At 46.6% G+C, this 25,764-nt stretch overlaps 1 protein-coding gene and 1 long non-coding RNA gene across 4 annotated transcripts in view; one reads left to right on the top strand and one right to left on the bottom strand.

The window, feature by feature from the left end:
* SPTBN5 (spectrin beta, non-erythrocytic 5) overlaps nucleotides 1-25,764 on the top strand; it is a 1,050,196-nt gene that overhangs the window by 868,557 nt on the left and 155,875 nt on the right. For all 3 annotated transcript variants that reach the window (XR_011283950.1, XM_069638812.1, XM_069638811.1), the window contains exon 50: nucleotides 9,974-10,186. Coding sequence is in view for 2 of the 3 variants with exons in the window: in XM_069638812.1 (XP_069494913.1) it covers nucleotides 9,974-10,186 (213 nt within the window). In the remaining variant the exon portion in view is untranslated. The remainder of the gene's footprint in view (nucleotides 1-9,973; nucleotides 10,187-25,764) is intronic.
* Nucleotides 16,194-25,764, bottom strand: part of LOC138527558 (uncharacterized) — a 167,848-nt gene continuing 158,277 nt past the window's right edge. The window contains exon 3 of the long non-coding RNA XR_011283951.1: nucleotides 16,194-18,181. This is a non-coding gene — a long non-coding RNA (uncharacterized lncRNA). The remainder of the gene's footprint in view (nucleotides 18,182-25,764) is intronic.

Below are 25,764 nucleotides of genomic sequence, written 5' to 3'. Positions count from 1 at the left end.
AGGCGTACTCCATAGGGATCCATCTGCCTGCTTTAAACAACAGCGTAAAGCTGGCGCACTCCATAGGGATCCATCAGCCTGCTTTAAACACCAGCGTAAAGCAGGCGCACTCCACAGGGATCCATCTGCCTGCTTTAAACACCAGCGTAAAGCTGGCGCACTCCACAGGGATCCATCTGCCTGCTTTAGACACCAGCATAAAGCAGGCGCACTCCATAGGGATCCATCTGCCTGCTTTAGACACCAGCATAAAGCAGGCGCACTCTATAGGGATCCATCTGCCTGTTTTAGACGCCATCATAAAGCTGGCGCACTCCATAGGGATCCATCTGCCTGCTTTAGACGCCAGCATAAAGCAGGCGTACCCCATAGGGATCCCTCTGCCTGATTTAGACGCCAGCATAAAGCAGGCGTACCCCAAAGGGATCCATCTGCCTGCTTTAGGCACCAGCATAAAGCAGGCGTACTCCATAGGGATCCATGTGCCTGCTTTTGGCACCAGCATAGAGCAGGCGTACTCCATAGGGATCCATGTGCTTGCTTTAGGCACCAGCATAGAGCAGGCGTATTCCATAGAGATCCATGCACCTGCTTTAGACACCAGCATAAAGCAGGCCCCTCTGCCTGATTTAGAAGCCAGCATAAAGCAGGCGTATTCCAAAGGGATCCATCTGCCTGCTTTAGGCACCAGCATAAAGCAGGCGTACTCCATAGGGCTCCATGTGCCTGCTTTAGGCACCAGCATAGAGCAGGTGTACTCCATAGGGATCCTTCTGCCTGCTTTAGTCACCAGCATAAAGCAGGCGTACCCTGTAGGGATCCTTCTGCCTGCTTTAGACACCAGCATAAAGCAGGCGTACCCCATAGGGATCCATGCGCCTGCTTTAGGCACCAGTATAAAGTAGGCGTACTCCATAGGGATCCTTCTGCCTGCTTTAGTCACCAGCATAAAGCAGGCGTACCCCATATGGATCCTTCTGCCTGCTTTAGACACCAGCATAAAGCAGGCGTACTGCATAGGGCTCCATGTGCCTGCATTAGGCACCAGCATAAAGCAGGCATACCCATAGGGATCCATCTGCCTGCTTTAAACACCAGTGTAAAGCTGGCGCACTCCATAGGGATCCATCAGCCTGCTTTAAACACCAGCGTAAAGCAGGCGCACTCCACAGGGATCCATCTGCCTGCTTTAAACACCAGCGTAAAGCTGGCGCACTCCACAGGGATCCATCTGCCTGCTTTAGACACCAGCATAAAGCAGGCACACTCCATAGGGATCCATCTGCCTGCTTTAGACACCAGCATAAAGCAGGCGCACTCTATAGGGATCCATCTGCCTGTTTTAGACACCATCATAAAGCTGGCGCACTCCATAGGGATCCATCTGCCTGCTTTAGACACCAGCATAAAGCAGGCGCACTCCATGGTGATCCATCTGCCTGCTTTAGACACCAGCATAAAGCAGGCGTACCCCATAGGGATCCCTCTGCCTGATTTAGACGCCAGCATAAAGCAGGCGTACCCCAAAGGGATCCATCTGCCTGCTTTAGGCACCAGCATAAAGCAGGCATACTCCATAGGGATCCATGTGCCTGCTTTAGGCACCAGCATAGAGCAGGCGTACTCCATAGGGATCCATGTGCTTGCTTTAGGCACCAGCATAGAGCAGGCGTACTCCATAGGGATCCATGTGCTTGCTTTAGGCACCAGCATAAAGCAGGCGTACTCCATAGGGCTCCATGTGCCTGCTTTAGGCACCAGCATAGAGCAGGTTTACTCCATAGGGATCCTTCTGCCTGCTTTAGTCACCAGCATAAAGCAGGCGTACCCCATATGGATCCTTCTGCCTGCTTTAGACACCAGCATAAAGCAGGCGTACCCTGTAGGGATCCTTCTGCCTGCTTTAGTCACCAGCATAAAGCAGGCGTACCCTGTAGGGATCCTTCTGCCTGCTTTAGACACCAGCATAAAGCAGGCGTACCCCATAGGGATCCATGCGCCTGCTTTAGGCACCAGTATAAAGTAGGCGTACTCCATAGGGATCCTTCTGCCTGCTTTAGTCACCAGCATAAAGCAGGCGTACCCATATGGATCCTTCTGCCTGCTTTAGACACCAGCATAAAGCAGGCGTACTGCATAGGGCTCCATGTGCCTGCATTAGGCACCAGCATAAAGCAGGCATACCCATAGGGATCCATCTGCCTGCTTTAAACACCAGTGTAAAGCTGGCGCACTCCATAGGGATCCATCAGCCTGCTTTAAACACCAGCGTAAAGCAGGCGCACTCCACAGGGATCCATCTGCCTGCTTTAAACACCAGCGTAAAGCTGGCGCACTCCACAGGGATCCATCTGCCTGCTTTAGACACCAGCATAAAGCAGGCACACTCCATAGGGATCCATCTGCCTGCTTTAGACACCAGCATAAAGCAGGCGCACTCTATAGGGATCCATCTGCCTGTTTTAGACACCATCATAAAGCTGGCGCACTCCATAGGGATCCATCTGCCTGCTTTAGACACCAGCATAAAGCAGGCGCACTCCATGGTGATCCATCTGCCTGCTTTAGACACCAGCATAAAGCAGGCGTACCCCATAGGGATCCCTCTGCCTGATTTAGACGCCAGCATAAAGCAGGCGTACCCCAAAGGGATCCATCTGCCTGCTTTAGGCACCAGCATAAAGCAGGCATACTCCATAGGGATCCATGTGCCTGCTTTAGGCACCAGCATAGAGCAGGCGTACTCCATAGGGATCCATGTGCTTGCTTTAGGCACCAGCATAGAGCAGGCGTACTCCATAGGGATCCATGTGCTTGCTTTAGGCACCAGCATAAAGCAGGCGTACTCCATAGGGCTCCATGTGCCTGCTTTAGGCACCAGCATAGAGCAGGTTTACTCCATAGGGATCCTTCTGCCTGCTTTAGTCACCAGCATAAAGCAGGCGTACCCCATATGGATCCTTCTGCCTGCTTTAGACACCAGCATAAAGCAGGCGTACCCTGTAGGGATCCTTCTGCCTGCTTTAGACACCAGCATAAAGCAGGCGTACCCCATAGGGATCCATGCGCCTGCTTTAGGCACCAGTATAAAGTAGGCGTACTCCATAGGGATCCTTCTGCCTGCTTTAGTCACCAGCATAAAGCAGGCGTACCCCATATGGATCCTTCTGCCTGCTTTAGACACCAGCATAAAGCAGGCGTACTCCATAGGGCTCCATGTGCCTGCATTAGGCACCAGCATAAAGCAGGCATACCCATAGGGATCCATCTGCCTGCTTTAAACACCAGTGTAAAGCTGGCACACTCCATAGGGATCCATCTGCCTGCTTTAGACACCAGCATTAAGCAGGCACACTCCATAGGGATCCATCAGCCTGCTTTAAACACCAGCGTAAAGCAGGCGCACTCCACAGGGATCCATCTGCCTGCTTTAAACACCAGCGTAAAGCTGGCGCACTCCACAGGGATCCATCTGCCTGCTTTAGACACCAGCATAAAGCAGGCGCACTCTATAGGGATCCATCTACCTGTTTTAGACACCATCATAAAGCTGGCGCACTCCATAGGGATCCATCTGCCTGCTTTAGACACCAGCATAAAGCAGGCATACTCCATGGTGATCCATCTGCCTGCTTTAGACGCCAGCATAAAGCAGGCGTACCCCATAGGGATCCCTCTGCCTGATTTAGACGCCAGCATAAAGCAGGCGTACCCCAAAGGGATCCATCTGCCTGCTTTAGGCACCAGCATAAAGCAGGCGTACTCCATAGGGATCCATGTGCCTGCTTTAGGCACCAGCATAGAGCAGGCGTACTCCATAGGGATCCATGTGCTTGCTTTAGGCACCAGCATAGAGCAGGCGTACTCCATAGGGATCCATGCACCTGCTTTAGACACCAGCATAAAGCAGGCCCCTCTGCCTGATTTAGAAGCCAGCATAAAGCAGGCGTACTCCAAAGGGATCCATCTGCCTGCTTTAGACACCAGCATAACGCAGGCCTACTCCATAGGGCTCCATGTGCCTGCTTTAGGCACCAGCATAGAGCAGGCGTACTCCATAGGGATCCTTCTGCCTGCTTTAGTCACCAGCATAAAGCAGGCGTACCCCATATGGATCCTTCTGCCTGCTTTGGACACCAGCATAAAGCAGGCGTACTCCATAGGGCTCCATGTGCCTGCATTAGGCACCAGCATAAAGCAGGCATACCCATAGGGATCCATCTGCCTGCTTTAAACACCAGTGTAAAGCTGGCACACTCCATAGGGATCCATCTGCCTGCTTTAGACACCAGCATAAAGCAGGCGTACTCCATAGGGATCTATCTGCCTGCTTTAAACAACAGCGTAAAGCTGGCGCACTCCATAGGGATCCATCAGCCTGCTTTTAAACACCAGCGTAAAGCAGGCGCACTCCACAGGGATCCATCTGCCTGCTTTAAACACCAGCGTAAAGCTGGCGCACTCCACAGGGATCCATCTGCCTGCTTTAGACACCAGCATAAAGCAGGCGCACTCCATAGGGATCCATCTGCCTGCTTTAGACACCAGCATAAAGCAGGCGCACTCTATAGGGATCCATCTGCCTGTTTTAGACACCATCATAAAGCTGGCGCACTCCATAGGGATCCATCTGCCTGCTTTAGACACCAGCATAAAGCAGGCGTACTCCATGGTGATCCATCTGCCTGCTTTAGACGCCAGCATAAAGCAGGCGTACCCCATAGGGATCCCTCTGCCTGATTTAGACGCCAGCATAAAGCAGGCGTACCCCAAAGGGATCCATCTGCAGGCTTTAGGCACCAGCATAAAGCAGGCATACTCCATAGGGATCCATGTGCCTGCTTTAGGCACCAGCATAGAGCAGGCGTACTCCATAGGGATCCATGTGCTTGCTTTAGGCACCAGCATAGAGCAGGCGTACTCCATAGGGATCCATGCACCTGCTTTAGACACCAGCATAAAGCAGGCCCCTCTGCCTGATTTAGAAGCCAGCATAAAGCAGGCGTACTCCAAAGGGATCCATCTGCCTGCTTTAGGCACCAGCATAAAGCAGGCGTACTCCATAGGGCTCCATGTGCCTGCTTTAGGCACCAGCATAGAGCAGGAGTAATCCATAGGGATCCTTCTGCCTGCTTTAGACACCAGCATAAAGCAGGCGTACCCTGTAGGGATCCTTCTGCCTGCTTTTGACACCAGCATAAAGCAGGCGTACCCCATAGGGATCCATGCGCCTGCTTTAGGCACCAGTATAAAGTAGGCGTACTCCATAGGGATCCTTCTGCCTGCTTTAGTCACCAGCATAAAGCAGGCGTACCCCATATGGATCCTTCTGCCTGCTTTAGACACCAGCATAAAGCAGGCGTACTCCATAGGGCTCCATGTGCCTGCATTAGGCACCAGCAAAAAGCAGGTATACCCATAGGGATCCATCTGCCTGCTTTAAACACCAGTGTAAAGCTGGCACACTCCATAGGGATCCATCTGCCTGCTTTAGACACCAGCATAAAGCAGGCGTACTCCATAGGGATCCATCTGCCTGCTTTAAACAACAGCGTAAAGCTGGCGCACTCCATAGGGATCCATCAGCCTGCTTTAAACACCAGCGTAAAGCAGGCGCACTCCACAGGGATCCATCTGCCTGCTTTAAACACCAGCGTAAAGCTGGCGCACTCCACAGGGATCCATCTGCCTGCTTTAGACACCAGCATAAAGCAGGCGCACTCCATAGGGATCCATCTGCCTGCTTTAGACACCAGCATAAAGCAGGCGCACTCTATATGGATCCATCTGCCTGTTTTAGACACCATCATAAAGCTGGCGCACTCCATAGGGATCCATCTGCCTGCTTTAGACACCAGCATAAAGCAGGCGCACTCCATGGTGATCCATCTGCCTGCTTTAGACGCCAGCATAAAGCAGGCGTACCCCATAGGGATCCCTCTGCCTGATTTAGATGACAGCATAAAGCAGGTGTACCCCAAAGGGATCCATCTGCCTGCTTTAGGCACCAGCATAAAGCAGGCATACTCCATAGGGATCCATGTGCCTGCTTTAGGCACCAGCATAGAGCAGGCGTACTCCATAGGGATCCATGTGCTTGCTTTAGGCACCAGCATAGAGCAGGCGTACTCCATAGGGATCCATGCACCTGCTTTAGACACCAGCATAAAGCAGGCGTACTCCATAGGGCTCCATGTGCCTGCTTTAGGCACCAGCATAGAGCAGGAGTACTCCATAGGGATCCTTCTGCCTGCTTTAGTCACCAGCATAAAGCAGGCGTACCCCATATGGGTCCTTCTGCCTGCTTTAGACACCAGCATAAAGCAGGCGTACCCTGTAGGGATCCTTCTGCCTGCTTTAGACACCAGCATAAAGCAGGCGTACCCCATAGGGATCCATGCGCCTGCTTTAGGCACCAGTATAAAGTAGGCGTACTCCATAGGGATCCTTCTGCCTGCTTTAGTCACCAGCATAAAGCAGGCGTACCCCATATGGATCCTTCTGCCTGCTTTAGACACCAGCATAAAGCAGGCGTACCCTGTAGGGATCCTTCTGCCTGCTTTAGACACCAGCATAAAGCAGGCGTACCCCATAGGGATCCTTCTGCCTGCTTTAGTCACCAGCATAAAGCAGGCGTACCCCATATGGATCCTTCTGCCTGCTTTAGACACCAGCATAAAGCAGGCGTACCCTGTAGGGATCCTTCTGCCTGCTTTAGACACCAGCATAAAGCAGGCGTACTCCATAGGGATCCTTCTGCCTGCTTTAGACACCAGCATAAAGCAGGCGTACCCCATAGGGATCCATTGTCCATGCTTCTTGCCATGCGAACACAGCCGGGAGGGTTCAATTTCAATTGGGAACACTGCTTACCAATTGAAATGAAACCCTCCCGAGCTGCGCTCACAAAAAAAGGCAGTGTTTACTTACTGTGCACTGCGCAGTGCGAGAGTGTAGGGCAAAAGGCGACGTGCATGCCTGTACGCTACCCTTTGGCATTTACATTTGGACCCTGCAATACAAATGACGAACATTTGGGGCAGGGAGCCGTTTAAATTTTACGGATCTCTGCTGCTAAATTACTCATTTGGCCAACATGAGCCCCTGGGTATTTTGAGGGAGGTGGAGAACAGGTTACTACATATCTGATATGTATTCTACAGAGGTCCAGCACACAAAGAAGCTCACTTTAAAAGAATAAGTACATTTCCCAGAGGCGCCCGCTTACGTGCAAACAGATCCCCTCTGGGCAATTTTAATCAATGCAAAAGAGCATGTTTCAACGTCTCTTTTGCACTCTGCAGTGCAATGGTTTCCAATATAATTCCCCTAAAAGCAGGCGGATAACCTAGGAAATCCTAGGTTTTACGCCAGCATGAAAATGTCATACTGGCGTAAAACCGAGTTGTTTTTGAAGACGAAGGGTAAAAGGGAGGCGGAAATGTAACTCCCGTTTCGTCCCTGCCCTCCGCCTTCAGAAATAATGAAAATGCACCGGAGGTTGGATGGAGGTGTTAAGACAGGCTTAGCACAGCTGTCTTTTACGTCGTCATTTATGTTTGGGGACTTGCAAAACTCGCTAGAAGGTATTTTGAAAGAGGGGAAGTGTCTGGTGGCCTTAGGCAAAGAGAAATTAATATGCAGGTGAAACGTAAAATACACGCAAAGGTTCAATGTCATTTCAACGTCAGTAATTAATACGAAGTAAATTCCTTTCACTTCGATTTTTTTTTGTTCATTTGGGGGTGCCCCCTTGCCCTTCACTACTACTACCCCTAGCCCCTCTCGTTTGTACTACTTAACCCACAATTACCTATATTTATCAAAGTATCTGCAAAGTAATCACTTCGAAGTAATTACTGATGTTGAAAACCACAGGATACCCATGCAAATTGCGAATACGGCCACCAGCAAATTGCACATGCATGGTGATGACAAAGAGTGCCACGTGTGCTACACACAAGTTGTGCCTACCATACTTTCAGCCCACGACCCACAAACAAAACAGACACAAGTCCCAGGAAGTATAAATGAACATGAAAGGCTGAAAGAGTGAACAAAGAAGGCTTACCCTTTCCCGCCTGTTGTCAAACTTCAGGAAAAGTGATCCGCTTTCTTCGAGAACCTTCTTCCTGCAGATTGGCCCATATCCAAAATCTGATGCAGGTACAATAAAAAAAACAGACAGGCGCAAGGCGCCACAGGTGCAGATTTCTTTTTGTTGGTTTGTGACTCAGAATGCATCACGCTGCCACCCACAATTGAACTGCCCAGTAGTTGCTCGCTTCCAGCCATGCCAATTTTGCATATGCAAATTTGTTCTGTGTCATCGGGTACATCGTTCCCCTGCACATGTTGTATCTGCAAGTAGCCATTTTTAAATTAAACCTCTTCACACATGGCCTTTGTCACGTTTTTTGTGAATCAGGCATCAGTTGCAGCTTGTGAGTGATAGGAAAAGTATTTTAGGAAGGAACAGGTCCGAAAAACCAAAAATTAAGCGATGTGGTTGGGTGCAAAGAGCCAAGTTTCTTTGGATAGGAAGAAGAGGCATATGGAAAACAAGGTCTTTGCAATCTGGAGGGATGGTGAGTGGGGTCTCTGCCAATGCGTTATAATTGCTATGCAGAGTTTATATAGAAAATGTTATATTGAAAGAACATATATCTTATATTTTATATTGAAAAATGTTATAGTGAATGCATTTAGGGGTGGGGTGAAGGGTGAAATATTTTTTGGGAAACGCTTATCGTGGGTTTTTAGGGGTCGGAAAAGGTGGTTTGGGGGGACCCCTTGGCACACTTCCCAAAAAAAAAAGAAAAAAAAGTTAATTCACTATAAAATGTTTCACTATAAAATGTTCGATATATAATCATTATTTATATCATATCTCTATATAAAGACATGCAACCGTTATATCATAAGTCCTGAAACAGCCTCCTCGCTACTTTCTTCCCCAATTTAAGGGGTGTGGATTTTGGTTTGGGTTATCCAGAGGGAAAGGTGTCTTAATAAGCCACTTTTCTCGCCACTGGGCTCCATCATGGTGCAGCAGTGGACTTCCTGCAAGATCCAGGCTTCAGCTCAGCCTGTGATTGGATGGGCGGGATTGCTGTCTCAATGCTCGTGGTGCATCACACACGAAGTTCAACTTTCCAACGTGGCGGCCTCCAGGGCTTGCGGCAGAGACTTTTCTTTCTAAAAAAAAAAGTTCTTTCCACAGTTGGGTGGACATTGAAAGTAGGGAAGATCAATTTCACCAAAGGGGGCAGGAAGAACATTGGGCCTCCTGTATTACTTTGGAGGGCCCATATAGCCCACCCGAACATATTTGCTGTTATTTCTTGAATATTCATGTAACTTATATTTTTATTTTAAAAAATGGTTGTAAAATAGCATACCGCATTTTGAGCATTGGCATAACAGAATTGGAGCCTGCGTTTTAGTTACAACTTTGTGGTATCCACATAAAAGCTGTGTTTGGTCAACTTAATTGTAATGCGCAAAACATCTTTCTAAGATCTATATTGCATCGCAAGTCTCCACCAATTGGAAAACGCGCAATTCTTTAAATAGTTGTCCAGCTAATATAGTGTGTGCCTGATCCTCATTGACGCTTGTTCCAGTGGTTGACTAAACTGCTTGCGGTTTCCTTGCCGCCTTGTTCTGGGGCTGAGATCCCCCAAAGTTGTAGGAGCACAGAAGGTCAAACTTCAGTGGGTTCCACACAAACCCTGCCCCATCTTCGTGAGCACCACGCTTGACTAGTTGATTTGTAAGGTGTCCACTTTCAAATTGGAATGATGTGCTCCAAAGGCCCCTCGCGCAGTGGCGGGTCTGCAAGCATTGATGATTGTTCTAGTTGACGTAACCTTTGTGCGTCCTGAATCTATGCATTTGGTGTTTAAGCAGATTTAATTCAGGGCGCGTGGGGTACAGTAGTTTATTCTTCTTCTTTTATTCTGTTCTCTAGAATTTACAGAATGAGATCAACAGCCGGGATGCACTCTCCCAGGTCGTTATGAGCACCGGCCAAAAACTGGTGAGAGGCGACCATTTTGCCTCCCGTGAAATCAACAGCCGTCGACAGCAGCTGGAGACCGCATTAGAAACATTGAAAAAAGAAGCTGAGCAGCGAAGGAAGAGGCTCATGCAAGCCTGTGAGGCCCAACAGTTCCTCACAGAGGTATGGTGAAATGCTACCTTTATTGACCACTCAGCCTCTGTTATTTATTTATTTGAAGATGTATGTCAAGTTACACTGCAAGCCTGAATTGCTTCAAAGTGCTGAAAAGGGTGAGATGAGAAAGGGTTCAGGGATGCTTGCAACTAAGCAATGTGGCATCAATTCTGATCCTGAGCAATGTGAGAGTAAGAGGTCAAGAAGACAAGTCAAGGACTTTCTCAGCTAAGGCGTGGAGCACCATTCCTGATCCTGAAAATGGGGAGGGCAAAGGGTCAGGAGGGCGAGTCGAAGTTCTCAGCTAAGCCGTGTGGCACCATTCCCTGTGAGGAGATGGGGGGGGGGGAGGAGAAACAACAGTACAAACACTGTAATAGTACCTTGAACACAAAACCATAACCTTTCTAAAAGTATAACAACATGTAAGTCTGTAGAGGCCAGGGATAAGTACAGCGACAGGTGAGAGACAGCAGCACATTCCTACCGGCCATGACTTTGGATCTAGATTTAAAGTTCTCATGGGATGGTGCCAGAGACGTTTAATGAATGACTTTGAACTTAGGCAGGGGATCAGAGTTCCAGAAAGCCATACCTTCATAAGTACATAAAAGGCAACAGTAGAAAGTAACATACCTCATGCAGCTACATTATATCAACACCATCAATATAGCGTCTTCTACCGCACTGTAGTGGTGGATACAGCCCCATTGGGTGACATGACTCTTAACATTCCTGTTTAAATAATGGTGTCCTGTTAAGAGATTTAAATAACAGCAAATATTGTCAAATAATTACAGCCCCTTTAGAAGGAAAATAAGGAAGCAGCATGAAAATACTTATACTAGATTTAAGATTCTATCAGAATAAAATTCTCCTGCATATATCTATCACTATTAAACTTAACAAATCTCTCAGAGAATATCCAAATGAAATAAACAGTAAAGAGCAAAAACAAGAACGTATCGGTATGCTAATATTTAACTCAAAGGTTATGATATGGCATAAGTCATTTATAACGCGCCTGTACACAGGTGTTTCTAGGCGTGACAAGACAAGGAAGGGTAGACAGAGGGAGGACAAAACAATCGTACTAGGCCTTCTGTCATTCAGATCGTGCAAGTGTGGGGGGGGGGGGTAGAGAAGAAGTGCCAGGGGTACAGGAGGTGGAGAGTGCAATGGCAAAAACGCGGTAAATGCTGAGACGGTGGTGGCTCAAGTAAGTGCATGGAAACAGGGAACTGTAGGGTTGCAGATACAGTCCCTAAGTGGGTGGGAGGCCAGAGGCAGTGCAAGGGGCTACTGGTTGTGCAGGAGCCTGGTGCCCATGAGGTTCAGTGGGTGGTCAGGTAACCAGTTAGAGCAGCAGACAGGAGCCTCAGCAAGGGAGAGAGAGAAAGTGGAAGCGACTAGGAAGGTCTAGAGTTGCTTCTGGAACCGGAGGTGGTCCTGTTCAAGTTTGAGAGAGGCAGGTTGGCTGTTCCAGCGGAAGGCCCCAGCCGAGGAGAGAGATCTACCCCACACTCTCTGTCTGGAAACGCGTCTGACCCTCAGAGAGTTAGAGTTAGATTAGCGGAGAGCTCGAGAAGGAAGATGCTTGGGAAGAGAGAGTTGGGTGTAGTGTGGTCTCCGGCCCCAGAAATTCTAGTGGACAACGCAGAGAGTCTTGAACTTGATCCTTGCAGCCACTGGTAGCCAGTGGAGATACTTTTGGGCTGGAGAGAAACGATCCCTGGCCTTGAGTCCAAGGACAAGTCTCACAGTCCTGTTCTGCATTAGTTGCAAAGGGCGAAGAGTGGAGGAAGGCAGATTTAGAAAGAGGCTGTTGCAGTAGTCCAGCCTAGAGAGACCCAGGGCTCTGGAGACAGTGAGCTTCTGGGGGAAAGTGAGAAAAGGAACAATACCTCTGAGGAGGTACAGCTGGTAGTGTTACGTCTTAGAGATGCCAGAGATGTGAGGAGAGAAGGAGAGGGTGGAGTCGAAGATGACCCCAAGGTTCTTCGGCTCACAGGAAGGTGTGGGTAGAGGGCCGATGGTGGGCGGCCAGAGTGAAAGAGAGAAAGCAAGAGCAGGGGTCCCAATGAGAAATAGCTCAGTCTTACTGGCATTGAGGCAGGGATCTTTGGAGGCACACCATTCCTGAATCGCGGATAGACAGTCAGGTATGAGCAAGAGAGCCGAGGCTGCTGGGGGGATCCTGAAGGAGAGCTGAGTGTCATCCGCATAACACTGAAAGTTAGAACAGAAGGTAGAGATGACATGGGCCAGAGGTAACAAGTAATGGTTGAAGAACCAGGGTGAGAGGTTAGAGCCCTTGGGAACACCGCATGTAGAGAGGCTTGGTATAGAGAAAGGACCCACGTTGGACCCGGAAGAGTCAATCAGAGAGAAAAGAGGTAAATCAGGCTATCGCCTGACCCGTGATGCCCAGGTTGTCACAGAGACGATTGATCAGGATGGTGTGATACACTGTATCGAAGGCAGAGGATAGATCTAGGAAAATGAGGACAGAAGGGAGGTTAACATTGAGAATAGAGAGCAAGTCATCACAGGTTTCAGGAGAGCAGTTTCCATGCTTCTGACTGCTCTAAAGCCAGGCTGGCGGTCAAGGAGAGACAGCCAACAGATTCAGTACGGAGAGTAGGCTGGGAGATGGCCAGCTTTTCCAGGAGTTTGCCCATGAAAGGAGTGATAGACATCGGGAGGTAGTTTGCTGGAAAGGAAGGGTCGGCAGAGGGCTTCTTTAGGAGGGAGTGCTTTAGGGGGGAGGGAGGGCTCCAGTGGCAAAAGAGTGATTGCAGAAATCGGCCAAGGCTGGAGCGAGCGTGTCTATGTGGTCCTTGATGGTTCTGGAAGAGCAGGGGAGCACCTGCTTTGACAATACTTTCATAGATCAGACTTGTCTAGAAACATCGTCGGGAGTGAACATGGAGGAGAAGGAGAAAGGAGGAGGAGAGCTGGCCGGAGAGGGGCCGGGAGTGGTAGATGGAGAGGAAGAGGAGAGAGTGGACAGGATATCCTGAGTTTTGGTGGTGAGGTGAGAAGCCAGTGCCGTGCAAAGGGCCTGGGAGGGAACAGGAGAGGTGAAGACTGCAGCAGGATTGTCCAGCTCCTTGCCGATTTTGAAAAGTTCAGTCGAGTTGTTAGAGGCCGCAGAGACGTTTGGATGTATGCTCTAATCTTGGAACGGACAGAGAGTCTATATTGCCTTTTAAGCAGGCGGCAGTCCAGTTTGTCAGAGGATGAGCCCGATGCCCTCCACTTCCTTTCAGCCACCCAGCACTTGCATTTAAGGGTGATGAGGTCGGAATCATACCAAGAGTTTCACTTGGATGGGGGCTTCAGACTGATTCTTATGACAGGGCAAGGACATCAAGAGTGTTAGAGATTGAGAGATGCAGGTTGGAGAGGGCTGTGTCATAGTGTTAGTCAGCCTCATGTCTAGGAGGAGGAGAAAATGTAGTGGTGAAAGCTTTCACTGACACACGCTTCATGGGTTGGAGTCGGCTTTGCCAGGGGGACAGAGAGGAGAGAAGAAAGTGGTCAGTCCAAGAGAGAGCAGTGGTGAGAGGGTTGCAGAGGGGGATGTCTGACGAGATAAGAACATCCAGGGTGTGCCTGGCAGAGTGTGTTGGGCCAGAGGGAAAAATATAGAGAGAGTTGCAGAGATTGCGAAAGAGCTCAGAGGAGGGGCTAGAAACATCCAAGTGGATGTTGAGGTCTCTGAAGAGGAGCAGTTGAGAGGTACAGATCAGGAGGAAGGAGGAGAGGTCTGCCCAATCGGAGAGGAAGAGGACAACCTGGCCAGGTGGCCTGTAGATGGTGGCCACTGTAGGAGAGAGGCCAGGAGAGAGAGAGAGCCTGCAGACCAGGCATTCAAAGTAAGAGGAGGCCTGCGTAGGAATGAGAGAAGCAGGGATCCACTCTGGGAAGATCAGCGCTACTCCACCTCTTGGATGGTTGGTTCTCTGTTTGTAAAGGATCTTGTAGCCCGCAGGGAGGAGAGTGTCAAAACTCGGGACAGAGCTGGCCATGAACCATGTCTCTGCGAGAGTGAGGACATCCAGATCAAGATCTTTGAGGAGTCGGCAGATGTCAGAGGAGTTTTTGACAGCAGAGCGAGAGTTTAGAGTAGCGACGTGGAGTATATTGCCACATTTGAAAGAGTTCCGTGGAGGGGTAGAGGCATGAGGTACGCACTGCAGAGGTTTTAGAGGTGCCCGCGAGGGGGCAGAGGAGGAAGAAGGAGAAGGCAGAGTATTCAAAGAGGAAGAAGAGGGTGCCAGATAGGTGGTGGAGGCAGAGCAGCCAGAGAAGCCGAAGAGGGTGCCATACGGGAGGCAAAATAGGGTGGCAGAGGAGCCAGAGAGGTGTAGGTAGGGTTAGCAGGAGAAGGAAGGAAGTTGATAAGACACGGGAAGCATCTATCAAAAAGGAGGAGATTGGGCTGAGGGCCCTGGACCAAGATGGCACCATTCAGACATTAATGGTGGTCTTGGAGGAGTGGAAGGGTGCTAGGAGGACCTCCCACTGATTACCAACATTAATGGGAGAGGAGAAAAAAGGAGAGAGAACAGAGACCATATGGGGGGTCCATAGTCCTGGAGAGGAAATGATAAAGAGTATGTCGGTGAGGGTGTGGCTGGAGGAAGCACTGGTGTAGGTATCAGCGATAGGGAGGCCTGGATTGTAGCAAATATAGAGCAAAGCAGAGGCTCAGCTTACTGAAGAGTGCTCATTGTCTCAATCCTCGCCAGTTTTAGGGTATTGGGGATGAGTGAGAAAAAAGCCAAAAAAACTCTCAAAATGAGCTACTGCTGTAATAGCCATACTCTATAGTCCATGTCCTCAGAGTGTGGAGGAGAGAGTGTGCACATGCAGTGCTCCTGCTCCTCCCCATTGTCATGTGACCATGCACCAGAGCTTCTAACCCAAACTGTTGTCTCATGGGAGACGAGGTATTTCAATCATTTCAGCACTGGTAAAAATGCCAAGTTGCATGCTATAAGCTGGGACTAAAAATTCACTTTTCAAACCAGATCTCCACAAAGCACATCAAATTTTTCTCACAAAGGGCCAATTCGCCATTGAAGGGAATTAACAAAAGAAGCATTTACAAACTAGTGGAAACAAACCTTCTTATCTAATCATTGATCAAACACTGACTATTTTCTACAAAGGATATTTGGTGTCAGGAATTATAATTGTAGACACATCAAACACAGGACATGGAACATAGACACAGGTAGTGGCACGTGCCATTGGGAGGATGGGGCGGAAGGGGGGGGGAGTCGGGGTGCAGGGGGTTTTGAAGGCATTTTCTATGTCCGTGCTTATTCAATACGTGCCTTCTCAATTCAGATGACCAGGGTGGGTTTCAAATGGCACAGTCTGGTATGGTCCATGTGCTTCTGTGAGAATGAGATCTGCTAACTCTGTTGAGGCTTGCAGCTCGTGCCACATCGGTCTCTTGCTATACATTTCTTCTAAATGTGATTTCAGGCGCCCAAGGTTCCAGTCTATAGAGTTCGGAATCAAAACTGACTTATTTGTACGTTGTTCCACCATTGTGTTAACCTCCTTTTAAAAGCAGGTATGCCACGGAAATCATGTTCCAACATTATAATTGGGAAATGTACTGATGGTTGAAGCAGAAGACACGCATCTACATGAATCATGATGTTATGTAAATAGGAAGTAAAGACTTTATTAAAATTGTAAAGAAAAGAGACAACGCACGTAACATAAGCAAACAAGCACCACAATTGAGCAGTACGAATCTAAGAGAAATTAGAGTCGCACGTATGACTTCCTAACCTTGTCAAGAAAGTATTCATGGACAATATATGTGACTAACTGCGATCATAGGAGTGACATGAATCTTCATGGTATATTCATATTAATAATGAACAAGTAAAATATTACAACATTAAAAAGAAAAAAGCAGTGGCTACTGTCAAGCGGTGAATCCAACAGATCACGCAACACACAGGGATATTTCAATACCTTTATTCATTCTATATGGGAGGTGTGCTCGTGGCTATCCCGAAGAGTGGGGAACCAACCCAACCGGGAGATTCTCCAGTAACAGTGTCACGATGGAGGGGTAAAACAAATGAAGTGAGGGGCGTTTGCCAATCAGATCTAATGTCCACCAATGTCTTTAGTCCAATGTCTAGATCCTATCCTAATGCACACAGTTCTGGAGTGACTGCACCCAGTAAAGCATCCTTTAACGCACTTGTAGTCTCAGGGGTTTTAGGTGCCCCAGCACACGCCTTTACTTGGCCTTTGCTTATGATCCCAGCAAGGAGTAGTTCTATAAGACTCTGTAGCTGCAATGCCCTTCTACCGGAACAAGGCCTTTCCACCTCCCATGTTTACACTCTAGGTCTCCTGGTGTTCTTAACTGCGGCAACACCTTGCAGAGTCTCCATTTCCCTAGAGGTCTCCTGGGTAGGATTCTCACCCCCCAACTCTTGGGCCCTTCTCAGGCTGCAAGTGATTATAACCCCCAGTCAACGGTTGCAATATTAGGTCTGAGCCATCCCACGGGCTCTTCTCAGGCTATGAAGATTGCAAACATCTTTAGCCAGCTCTAGTGGTTTACAGCCCCCAGGAGGTCACTCCCTTGCCCCTTCACTTTTGAATCTAGGAATATGTCCCCTGACAGTTTTTTGGGTCAAGACCCACTGTAGGCTTCTCGCTCTGGCATCTCCTACAAACCCTAACTCTCTTACAGTGTGACTTATTTGGCTGAGCCAACTCTTATTATTCAAGTTTCCTACAATGTGGCCCATGTGGCTTGGTCATCTCACATTGCGCTGTCACCTACTCCTCTCAATGATCCAACCCCAACTTTTTAGAAGGTTGTCCTAACCCCCACACAGTCTAGGGATTCCTACTTCTTGTTATTTCTTGGCTTGGATTGTAATTGGTCCAATGAGCCTTGGAACTGGCGGGTCTGTTTCCTCCTTAGCCCACAGTTATGTGATTGTTGGGCCCTAATGGGTCCCACCTCCTCCCCATGTACATGCCCTTTTTTTGTGAATATGATGCAGGTGTTGCGACTTTCCCAATAATTCAATTCTCCCACTGATGCAGCACCAATGGCCCGATGTCTTAACCTATCCACCATCTTGGTGTCAGGCACAGGCGTTACGGCACTTATCCTTGGAATCCGTAGAAATTAGCGATTGCTAAAAAACGAGGAAGAGATGACCACTTTTTTTGCCCAATAGTTTTAGAAATGTTTGTACTTTTTATTAAAATATAGGGGTGGGGTAAGGGTATTAGTTAGGTTAGAGGGTTAAAGGGGTGTGCAGGTGGTCTCTCCCTGCATTATTTTTTTAAAAAAAGTGCAAAAAGCAAGTAGGAATTTAGTTTTTTCGACCCCAAAAATTCGGTAATTTCTCCATTCATTTTTTAAAATTCGGTTTATTCATGGACAACCCTTATCCTTCTTTCCAGCTGCTGAGGTTGTCAGTACGTGTGTTTGCATGTTTCGAGAGTACCTGTGTGGTACACAAAAGATGCATCTTTGTTCCTTTCCTTGCTGGCAGCAGATTCATGCCTGGCTCCATTCTACAATGCGTTTCAGGGCTTGCACACCTAAGGAGTGTGTGTCAGAGAGTCCCACTTCGCTAGTGGTCTTCCAAACAGAACCTAGAGCGAGCAGCAAAGTCCCTTTGTGTATTGAATTCAGGCCAAACCATTACTTAGGCTGACCGTGTTGGGGTATTATACCCCCTTACTCACTGATTCAGAGTCTACTGTGAACCGTCCTGCAATGCCCTTGTAATATATATCCCCTGATGGGTTATACCATGCACCTGTCTTTCAAATGCTTCTTGTGTGACACGTGATGGAGCAGCCAGGATAATCTGGAGGAGCCCTGGAGGGGTTCCTGTATTTCACCTGTAGGGGTTGCATCACAGAGCAGGTGGCTTCCAGAGCGTCCCAGTCCCCCTGTATGATCTCTCCAATGGTGAATCCGTCACGCTGCAAAAATAAAAAATAGTTACATTAGTCGTTCAAGCACATTTCGCTAAATTGGGGGAAATCTGATATAATCAAATTGTGTTAATTGTTAAAGCCATGAGACAATAATATTGTTAAAAACTCAATAAAAATGGTATATTGCAGGAGATCTTTAAGGTCACCTCCCATGTGGTCTAAGTACAGTTGTTAGACTTTGAAACCCCACTGGAACTATAGAATGTCCCTTTTCCAAGAAATGCCTAACATCTTGTGGATACCTCTGATGTGGGTCTTCCATTAAATGTTTTTGTTTCCTTATCAATTAGCCGCATAATAAAGTCATCATAGCCACCTTAGAATCTAAACAACATTAGTAGTAAAGCAAGTAGCCTAATGATTGGCATTTAATTTACTTTCCTGCATGTGGTTGTCAATCTTTTTTCCTTTGGTCTCTTTATTACAATTTTGGCAATTCAAGCATGGTGATACCGCAACCATCAAACGTTAAAAAAACGGTTTTTGTTGCCAGCGTTTTGTCAGCTCTGATTAGGTAATTCTGTAAATTTTTGAGTCAACAAATAGTTCTGAAGTTCTCTGAGTTTGTCTAATGTCCAATTTTCTTGCATAAACATAGAGATGAAAGGCAGTTTATGAATCGTAATTCTTGATTTAGAAGCCAGTAGTTAAACTGGGGAAATGTTTTTATTTAACAACTTTTCAACAAGAGGTTTTGAATATCCGCAATTCAAACATTTTGTTTTCATAGTCTACTGCTGGTTTTAGAGCTTATGATCATCGTATATTGGCCTTTTTACGTTTTTTGGCTACCGTGAAGGCATCATGAATGAGACACAGACAACAATATATTAGTTTAATGTATACACTTTTAAAACTAAAAAGGAGGTTTGGCAAAATGCATAACTTGCTCTAAGCTAAGGTGGTATTTCTCTACCTAAATGAAACTAATGATAGTCTGTGTCAGGAAATCCAAAGCAAATCTCTGTCTATGCCCAAACCCTATACTTGCCCTCCAAACTAACTGAATACAATATGTAGGGATGGCGGCATTAAATGGTAAGTGTTCCAAACAATAGGTGAGAGCTTCTTCCAGCTCTTAAATTGAAAAGGGTTTTCCCTTCCCCATGATTCAAATAGTTCACTTTACAACAAAGGGGTTCCCTTCCCCTGGCTTTCAAGTCTTACAATGTTTCAAAACTACACAATTCCTTCGGATAGTTCATGTTCCGACATAACACAGTTCTTTGGAATATTTCCCCAGCACTTTCAGTTTTGTTACTTGTCAGCAATTTGAAGATCAGCTCATCAATCTCAGTTCACATAGACTTTCTTTATTTAATCACAGTGGATTTTCCTTAGGTGGGTGGATTCGGTCTAGGCACAGTTGTCAGACCACATGACCACCAATTACAGGTCACGCAACGACAAGGTCTGTTTCATAGGTTTCTTACCACAGTTTCAGCTTCACAATGAGGCTTGGATCGGTGTCCTTTCAACTGCCGTTGCAGCTTTATTCTCACAGATTTCATGAACATTTACTTCTCCAGTAGCTTTCATTTGCAAAACCAACAAAGGCTTCCCAGTACACTCTCCTCCTAGGAAACGCGGCTGCTGTTAAAATTCAGGTTTCACTATCCATCATTAGCTTCCCAGATCACTCTCCTGCTAAAAAATGTATTCTCTTACATACCAGTTTTTCTACTATTTTCGTTCTCATGCTTATTTATTCTTCGCTGTTGGCAATGCTTGATCATTGAACTCTTGACAATGTTAGCTTGCTTCACTCTTATTAATGCCGGCTTCTTTGACTCTTGGCAATGCTTGTTTTCCATTTACTTTTCCCTTATATTCAATTCAGATATTCAAAACCAAATGTCTCTTGATTTCCATTCACTTTTTTCTTACATTCAATTCAGATATTCAAAACCAAATCGCTTTGGATTTCCATTCACCTTTTCCTTACACACAATTCAGAAATTCAAAACTAAATGTCTCTTGATTTCAAAAACCGACATCCACTGTGTCCAGGGCCCCCTTTTCACCGAGGCAAACTCACCGGCTTTCCTACGGTTGGATTTCCCCTTTCGGCGGCTTTCCAGAGACTAGTCTCCATTAATGGTCTGCTTGGGCTGGTTCCTTCTGGTGTTCAACGTCCCCCACAGCTTCCTCGCTTCCCAGCTTCTTACTGCGAAGCTCTGGTCAGCTGCAGTCAGCGGTCCTGCACCAGCGAGCGGTCGGGATCCTCTCCAAAGTTCCAGGTACCTTTGCTCTGTACCGCACTGCTTTCATCGCTCTTCCTTCAGGCTGCCAACGAACCCCTCTCGCTCGTTGCACCGGAGTGCGCTCCATAAACCTCCAAGCATCTCGGGAAGGTGCCTGCTCGCCACCACAGCGCCTGCCCTGGAACTCTCCTTAGTGCTTGCCGTGCTTCCGCAGATACCTCTCAGCTGAGCCTGTTTCAAAGTTCGCAGCTCCATGATAATCAGCCAAACAACTAGACCGCTCATGTTTCTTCGTCCAGCCTCTCCTCTGTTTCAATGGTAGCCTCCTCGTCTCACTACCTAAGTGGTATGTGTTGGGAGTGCGTTGTATAGGAAAATAGGGAATGAATTTATAATACCCTAAAAAGACCTGGCGAATATTAGGCTCATTGGAAAAGTGAAATGGGGGATACCATATCTCTCCCAAGGGTGCCTCATCCTCACTCTGCAAGTCTCCTTCACCCAGGTGATCCTCCCTCGCATATCCACCCCCAGGGTCAGGATCTGAAATCAACAGCCTTTCCATGGCCACCTGATAGGAGGATATATTGAGGAAAGAAGTGACGACGTCCTCAGGTTCCTCACTCTACACGGTAAGTTGATGCATCATTTTGAGGAATTAACATTTTGAAAGGTAACTAAATTATTACAGTCAATTAATTTGTATATCAGTTGGCAATTAATTTCTGATCTTGAATCTTAGGTTCAATGTCCAAAAAGATAATAGTTGGTTCTCCAATGATTAAACAGAATTCAATATTGTCATAAATAAAGTTGATATAGTTGAAAAAAGAAAGTAGTTCAGTCTATTTTATAAGGTGTCCACCCAACAAGTTAATGATTTCAATTATCATCATTGCATAAGGGCATTCCCTGTTGGTTCCCATTGCTGCACCCATTTATTGGGGGAAACATGTTTGTATCACCTGAAATGTCCTGCAGGACAATGTGTGGGTGTTGAATGATCAAGGTACAGATGATGTATAATCTACTCTATACTACTTAAATACCACCTTGAGAAGTACCTATGTAACTGAAGTAATGGAGTGATACCTTTTACTTGAATACATTTGTCAAGAGGGCTGTGCGGCAGGAGGGCAAACAGAAGGTTCTAATTTGCCAGACCACGTCAAATCTATCATCTTTTGCGATGGAACGTTAACACCCAAAGAACAAAAGGTTGAGATAAAACTGCGTTGATGTGATGCTGGATCCCCAATTTTATAAAGTCTTTCAGTCAATAACATGGGAACATTTCAAAGTCTTAAAATGACTCTTGGGTGTACCACATCCATGTCTGACATCAGTTACCACAACAGACCATTATCAATGGATGATGAATGGCTAAACAGACAGCTGGAAAAAATAGACATCCTCTGAAGTTGAATGAAGAAAGCTGCGCAGGCAGGGTGGCGTAGTGTAAGAGCCGCTATGCTGAGATCAAGCCTCCCATATCCAAATACCTTCTTATTGACATTTCCAAGATTATCAGTGTGCTGACTTCAATTGAACAGAGGGTTTATAACTCACCAGTATATCTGAGGTCACAGTATAATTCTAAAATACGACTAGGGGACTTGTTAAAAACGTGTCAGTGTTCTCCTTTGGGAGGGTACCCCTTTAAAGCAATGGCACACCCTATCCCTGGCAGTCCTCACAACACCTGCCTCTTCCCTCGCTATAGAGCAGCCTTCTTAGTGGCTCAGAAGATGTCAGTCTAATTCAATTTACCAGTAAAGGGCATGGATCTTGATCCCTCTTAATAACATATGAGCCCCTGGTTTAAGGATTTTAACTCTCAGATCTTAAAGATGAATACATACACTCAAAAATAGGTGTGCGCATGCACATACTTTGGTTTGAGGGGTTATTTACCCATTCAAAATAACATTGTGTTGGTCTTAATGCTCAATGCGACCTCAGATGAAGCTTTGAGGCACACAATACAAAAGAGCTTGTAATAGTTTTTGAAAGTTTGTTCCAGATCATCTTTATGAATGCCTTTTAGTGAAATGTGTACAATGTTTTTAAATGTATTTACATTTTAAAAATATGTTTGGTCCAATGTTCAGCTTTGAATAGCTAGGGAGGTGTGATTGTATCATCACGCCGCTGCCATATTTACTTACATTTTTAGGGGATTGTATTTGATTTTGCCACCTGGAGCGCTGTGGAGGCCAGATAGCTTTGTGGTTCATGTTTTGGGCTTTGAGCCCTCGTCCACCCTGCCTGCCAATTCTGATTGGCCGTAGAGGCCCAAGATTGGAACTCGAGGTGCAGAGACCTTGCGGTTGTACGCTGATGGGCCATTTCATATGCAGAAACGTAAATCGAATGAGTGCCGCTGCCCGTGCGAGCCTCTGCCATCATTTACTTACATTTTTAGGGGATTATAATTGTTTTTGCAGCCTAGAGCGCTGCAGAGGCCAGATAGCTTTGGGCTTCCTGTTATTTGCTTTGGGCCTTCCCACCACCCTGCCTGATCATTCTGATTGGCTGTAGAGGCACTTAAAGACCCGCCCTCTTGCCCGGGCAGCCTCTCGGATAAGGGCCACAAGGTAAAGGGCAGCTCCAGCAGAAGCAGCTTCAGAATGTGTTTGCCAGTGTTTACCGGTGGAGCCTACAGCGCAGCCGTCAACCATAAGCGACTGACAAGGTAAACGATGTCTGGGCAGTGAGAACAGCCATTACTGCTCCCCATCAAACTGTTCCATCACTCTTATTACTGAATAGATAGTAGTCTGGTGCAGGGAGCCCTCAGTTGTATGCTAGCCATATCTGGCATTTAGGCATGCGTTATTCTTAGATAGAATTGTGAAGATTAACCTTGTATCACGCTTAGAGTGAATTGTGAAGATTATGCATGCATCACACCTAGATAGAATTGTAAAGTTTAGGCATGCATCAGCCCTAGATAGAATTGTGAAAACTAACCTTGTGTCACTGAACCCAGGAATGCGTCCTTTAAGACAAGGTAACAGTATCTGAGATGTGAACCCGGGGACGGATCCTTTAAGGGGATGCAGATCTTAATCATACATCAATAATCAGACCGACTCAGGAAGTTGGCAAAATCAAGGCTGTTTTAATAACAAGTTTTTAAAACAGGGAGTACAATGGACATCAACGTACGCCGCACAGCTCCCTCAATGAGCTCTTGAAAACATATCATAAAAAACATTGTTTTATACATAAAATTCATCATAAGTGACGTCATGCTACATGGCAAAATGAGAAAACCTACTAGGGATTGTGGTTGGTCTACGGGGAACATCTACATATACTTTCTATGGGATACAGGGTCATGATTGGGTATCTAAGATCAGGTGGACAGTTAAGCCCACCCCAAGTGCAAGTCATCTTCCGTGTCAGACTAATACACAACAAACTATTGGCTTCTCAAACTATAGGGCTCTTTACTACGTGGCCCTCTATAATTGGTTGACATGCTTGTACCCTTCTGGAATATTCCACTCGGTGGCAGCACGCAAGCTGGTACCCCAGGTGCTGGGGGGGGGGTGGCCTGGTCATGCCTCCCCACCCAATTAGCCCAACATACATCATCACTCCTGCAGTCTGCCATTCAATTAGCTTCTTTGAACTTGGCCTTGCAGCGGCTCACTGTGCCTGAGAATAAAAGGGAGTGAAGGCATGGTCTTATCTTCTGGTCTCGGTGTAGCTCACCCCAACGTCTATTTTCATCTGACCATGTGACTGGAGACCACGTTTTTTAGCTCCTTTGTTGTATTTAATACTATTAAATGAAGAAATCTTGGCACTTTTAGTGATTTTCCATTACACCTCAAATAGGAGCTCAGCTTGCTTCTCACGTTCATGTATCCTCTCAAGCAGATAACTAGGCTCTCGGCCGCCCCAACTCTTGACACTGGGCCAGGCAAGCCTTTCTCAAATCTTCCTTTGCCGTCAGCTATTCTTATTCTGCTGCGGCACACTTCCAGCCCTTTCATTCACGGCGTCTAAGTTTGCTAAAATGCGTTGTGGAACATCCAGATTCTATACATTGCTATATATATACATTGGTGCATTGCCTGCAATCTATTCACTACATAGCGAGCCTTATGATTACTTCGTCTACTTGCGTTACTGCGTCTGTACATTGGTAAAATGGTTTTGCATTTTCTTCAGTGCTTCTCTGCACGTCCAAAATGTTACTTCATTCACTACTTTGTCATCAGGTTCTATACGGCCTATATTCTTTCTTCATTGGCATCTCTTCTGGGTGTGTCATGTCTGCTTTATGTGACGTCACCAGTCCTCTCTTTCATTCATTTTCACACTTCTTCCAGGATTTCCTTCAGATGACTGTCATTTCTCTGCGGATACATATAGGATTTTCTCAATGGATACCTTGTTTCAAGGACTTTTCGCGAAATAGGCACCATTATTGGCTTTGCCCATGTCACAATTTCCGGTTGCCAACATATAGGCAGAATAGGGGCAGAACTTCCGGTAGAGGTACTTGGATCCTCCTCTACATCACACTTAGAGTGAATTGTGAATATTATGCAGATTAACATGCCTTACGTCTAGATAGAATTGTGACAATTAGCCTTGGGTCACACCTAGATAAAATTGTGAAGATTAGCCTTGCTTCACACCTATATACAATTGTGAAGATTAACGCGCATCACAACTAGTTAGAATTATGAAGATTAGCCTTGCGTCACATCTAGATATAATTGTGAAGATTAGCCTTGTGCCACACCTAGGCAGAATTGTGAAGATTAGCCTTGCGTCACATCTCGAGTGGATTGTGAAGATTAGCCTTGTGTCACATCCAGACATAATTGTGAAGATTAGCCTTGCTTCACACCTATATACAATTGTGAAGATTAACGCGCATCACAACTAGTTAGAATTGTGAAGATTAGCCTTGCGTCACATCTAGATAGAATTGTGAAGATTAGCCTTGTGCCACACCTAGGCTGAATTGTGAAGATTAGCCTTGTGTCACATCCAGACATAATTGTGAAGATTAGCCTTGCTTCACACCTAGATACAATTGTGAAGATTAACATGCATCACAACTAGACAGAATTGGGAAGATTAGCCTTGCTTCACAACTAGACAGAATTGTGCAGATTAGCCTTGCGTCAAATCCATACAGAGTTGTGACAATTAAACTCTGTCACATCCGGATGGAGTTGTGAGGATTAGCTATGCGTCACACCTGGATAAAATTGTGAAGATTAACATGTAGCACAACTAGATAAAATTGTGAATATTAGCTTGCATCACAATTAGATCGAATTGTGAAGATTAACATGCATCACAACTAGTCAGAATGGTGAAGATTAGCCCTAC

The sequence above is a fragment of the Ambystoma mexicanum genome, chromosome 14, assembly GCF_040938575.1.
Source record: "Ambystoma mexicanum isolate Mex_15411 chromosome 14, UKY_AmexF1_1, whole genome shotgun sequence".
Taxonomy (NCBI): domain Eukaryota; kingdom Metazoa; phylum Chordata; class Amphibia; order Caudata; family Ambystomatidae; genus Ambystoma; species Ambystoma mexicanum.
This window is presented reverse-complemented; position numbering and strand designations above follow the sequence as displayed.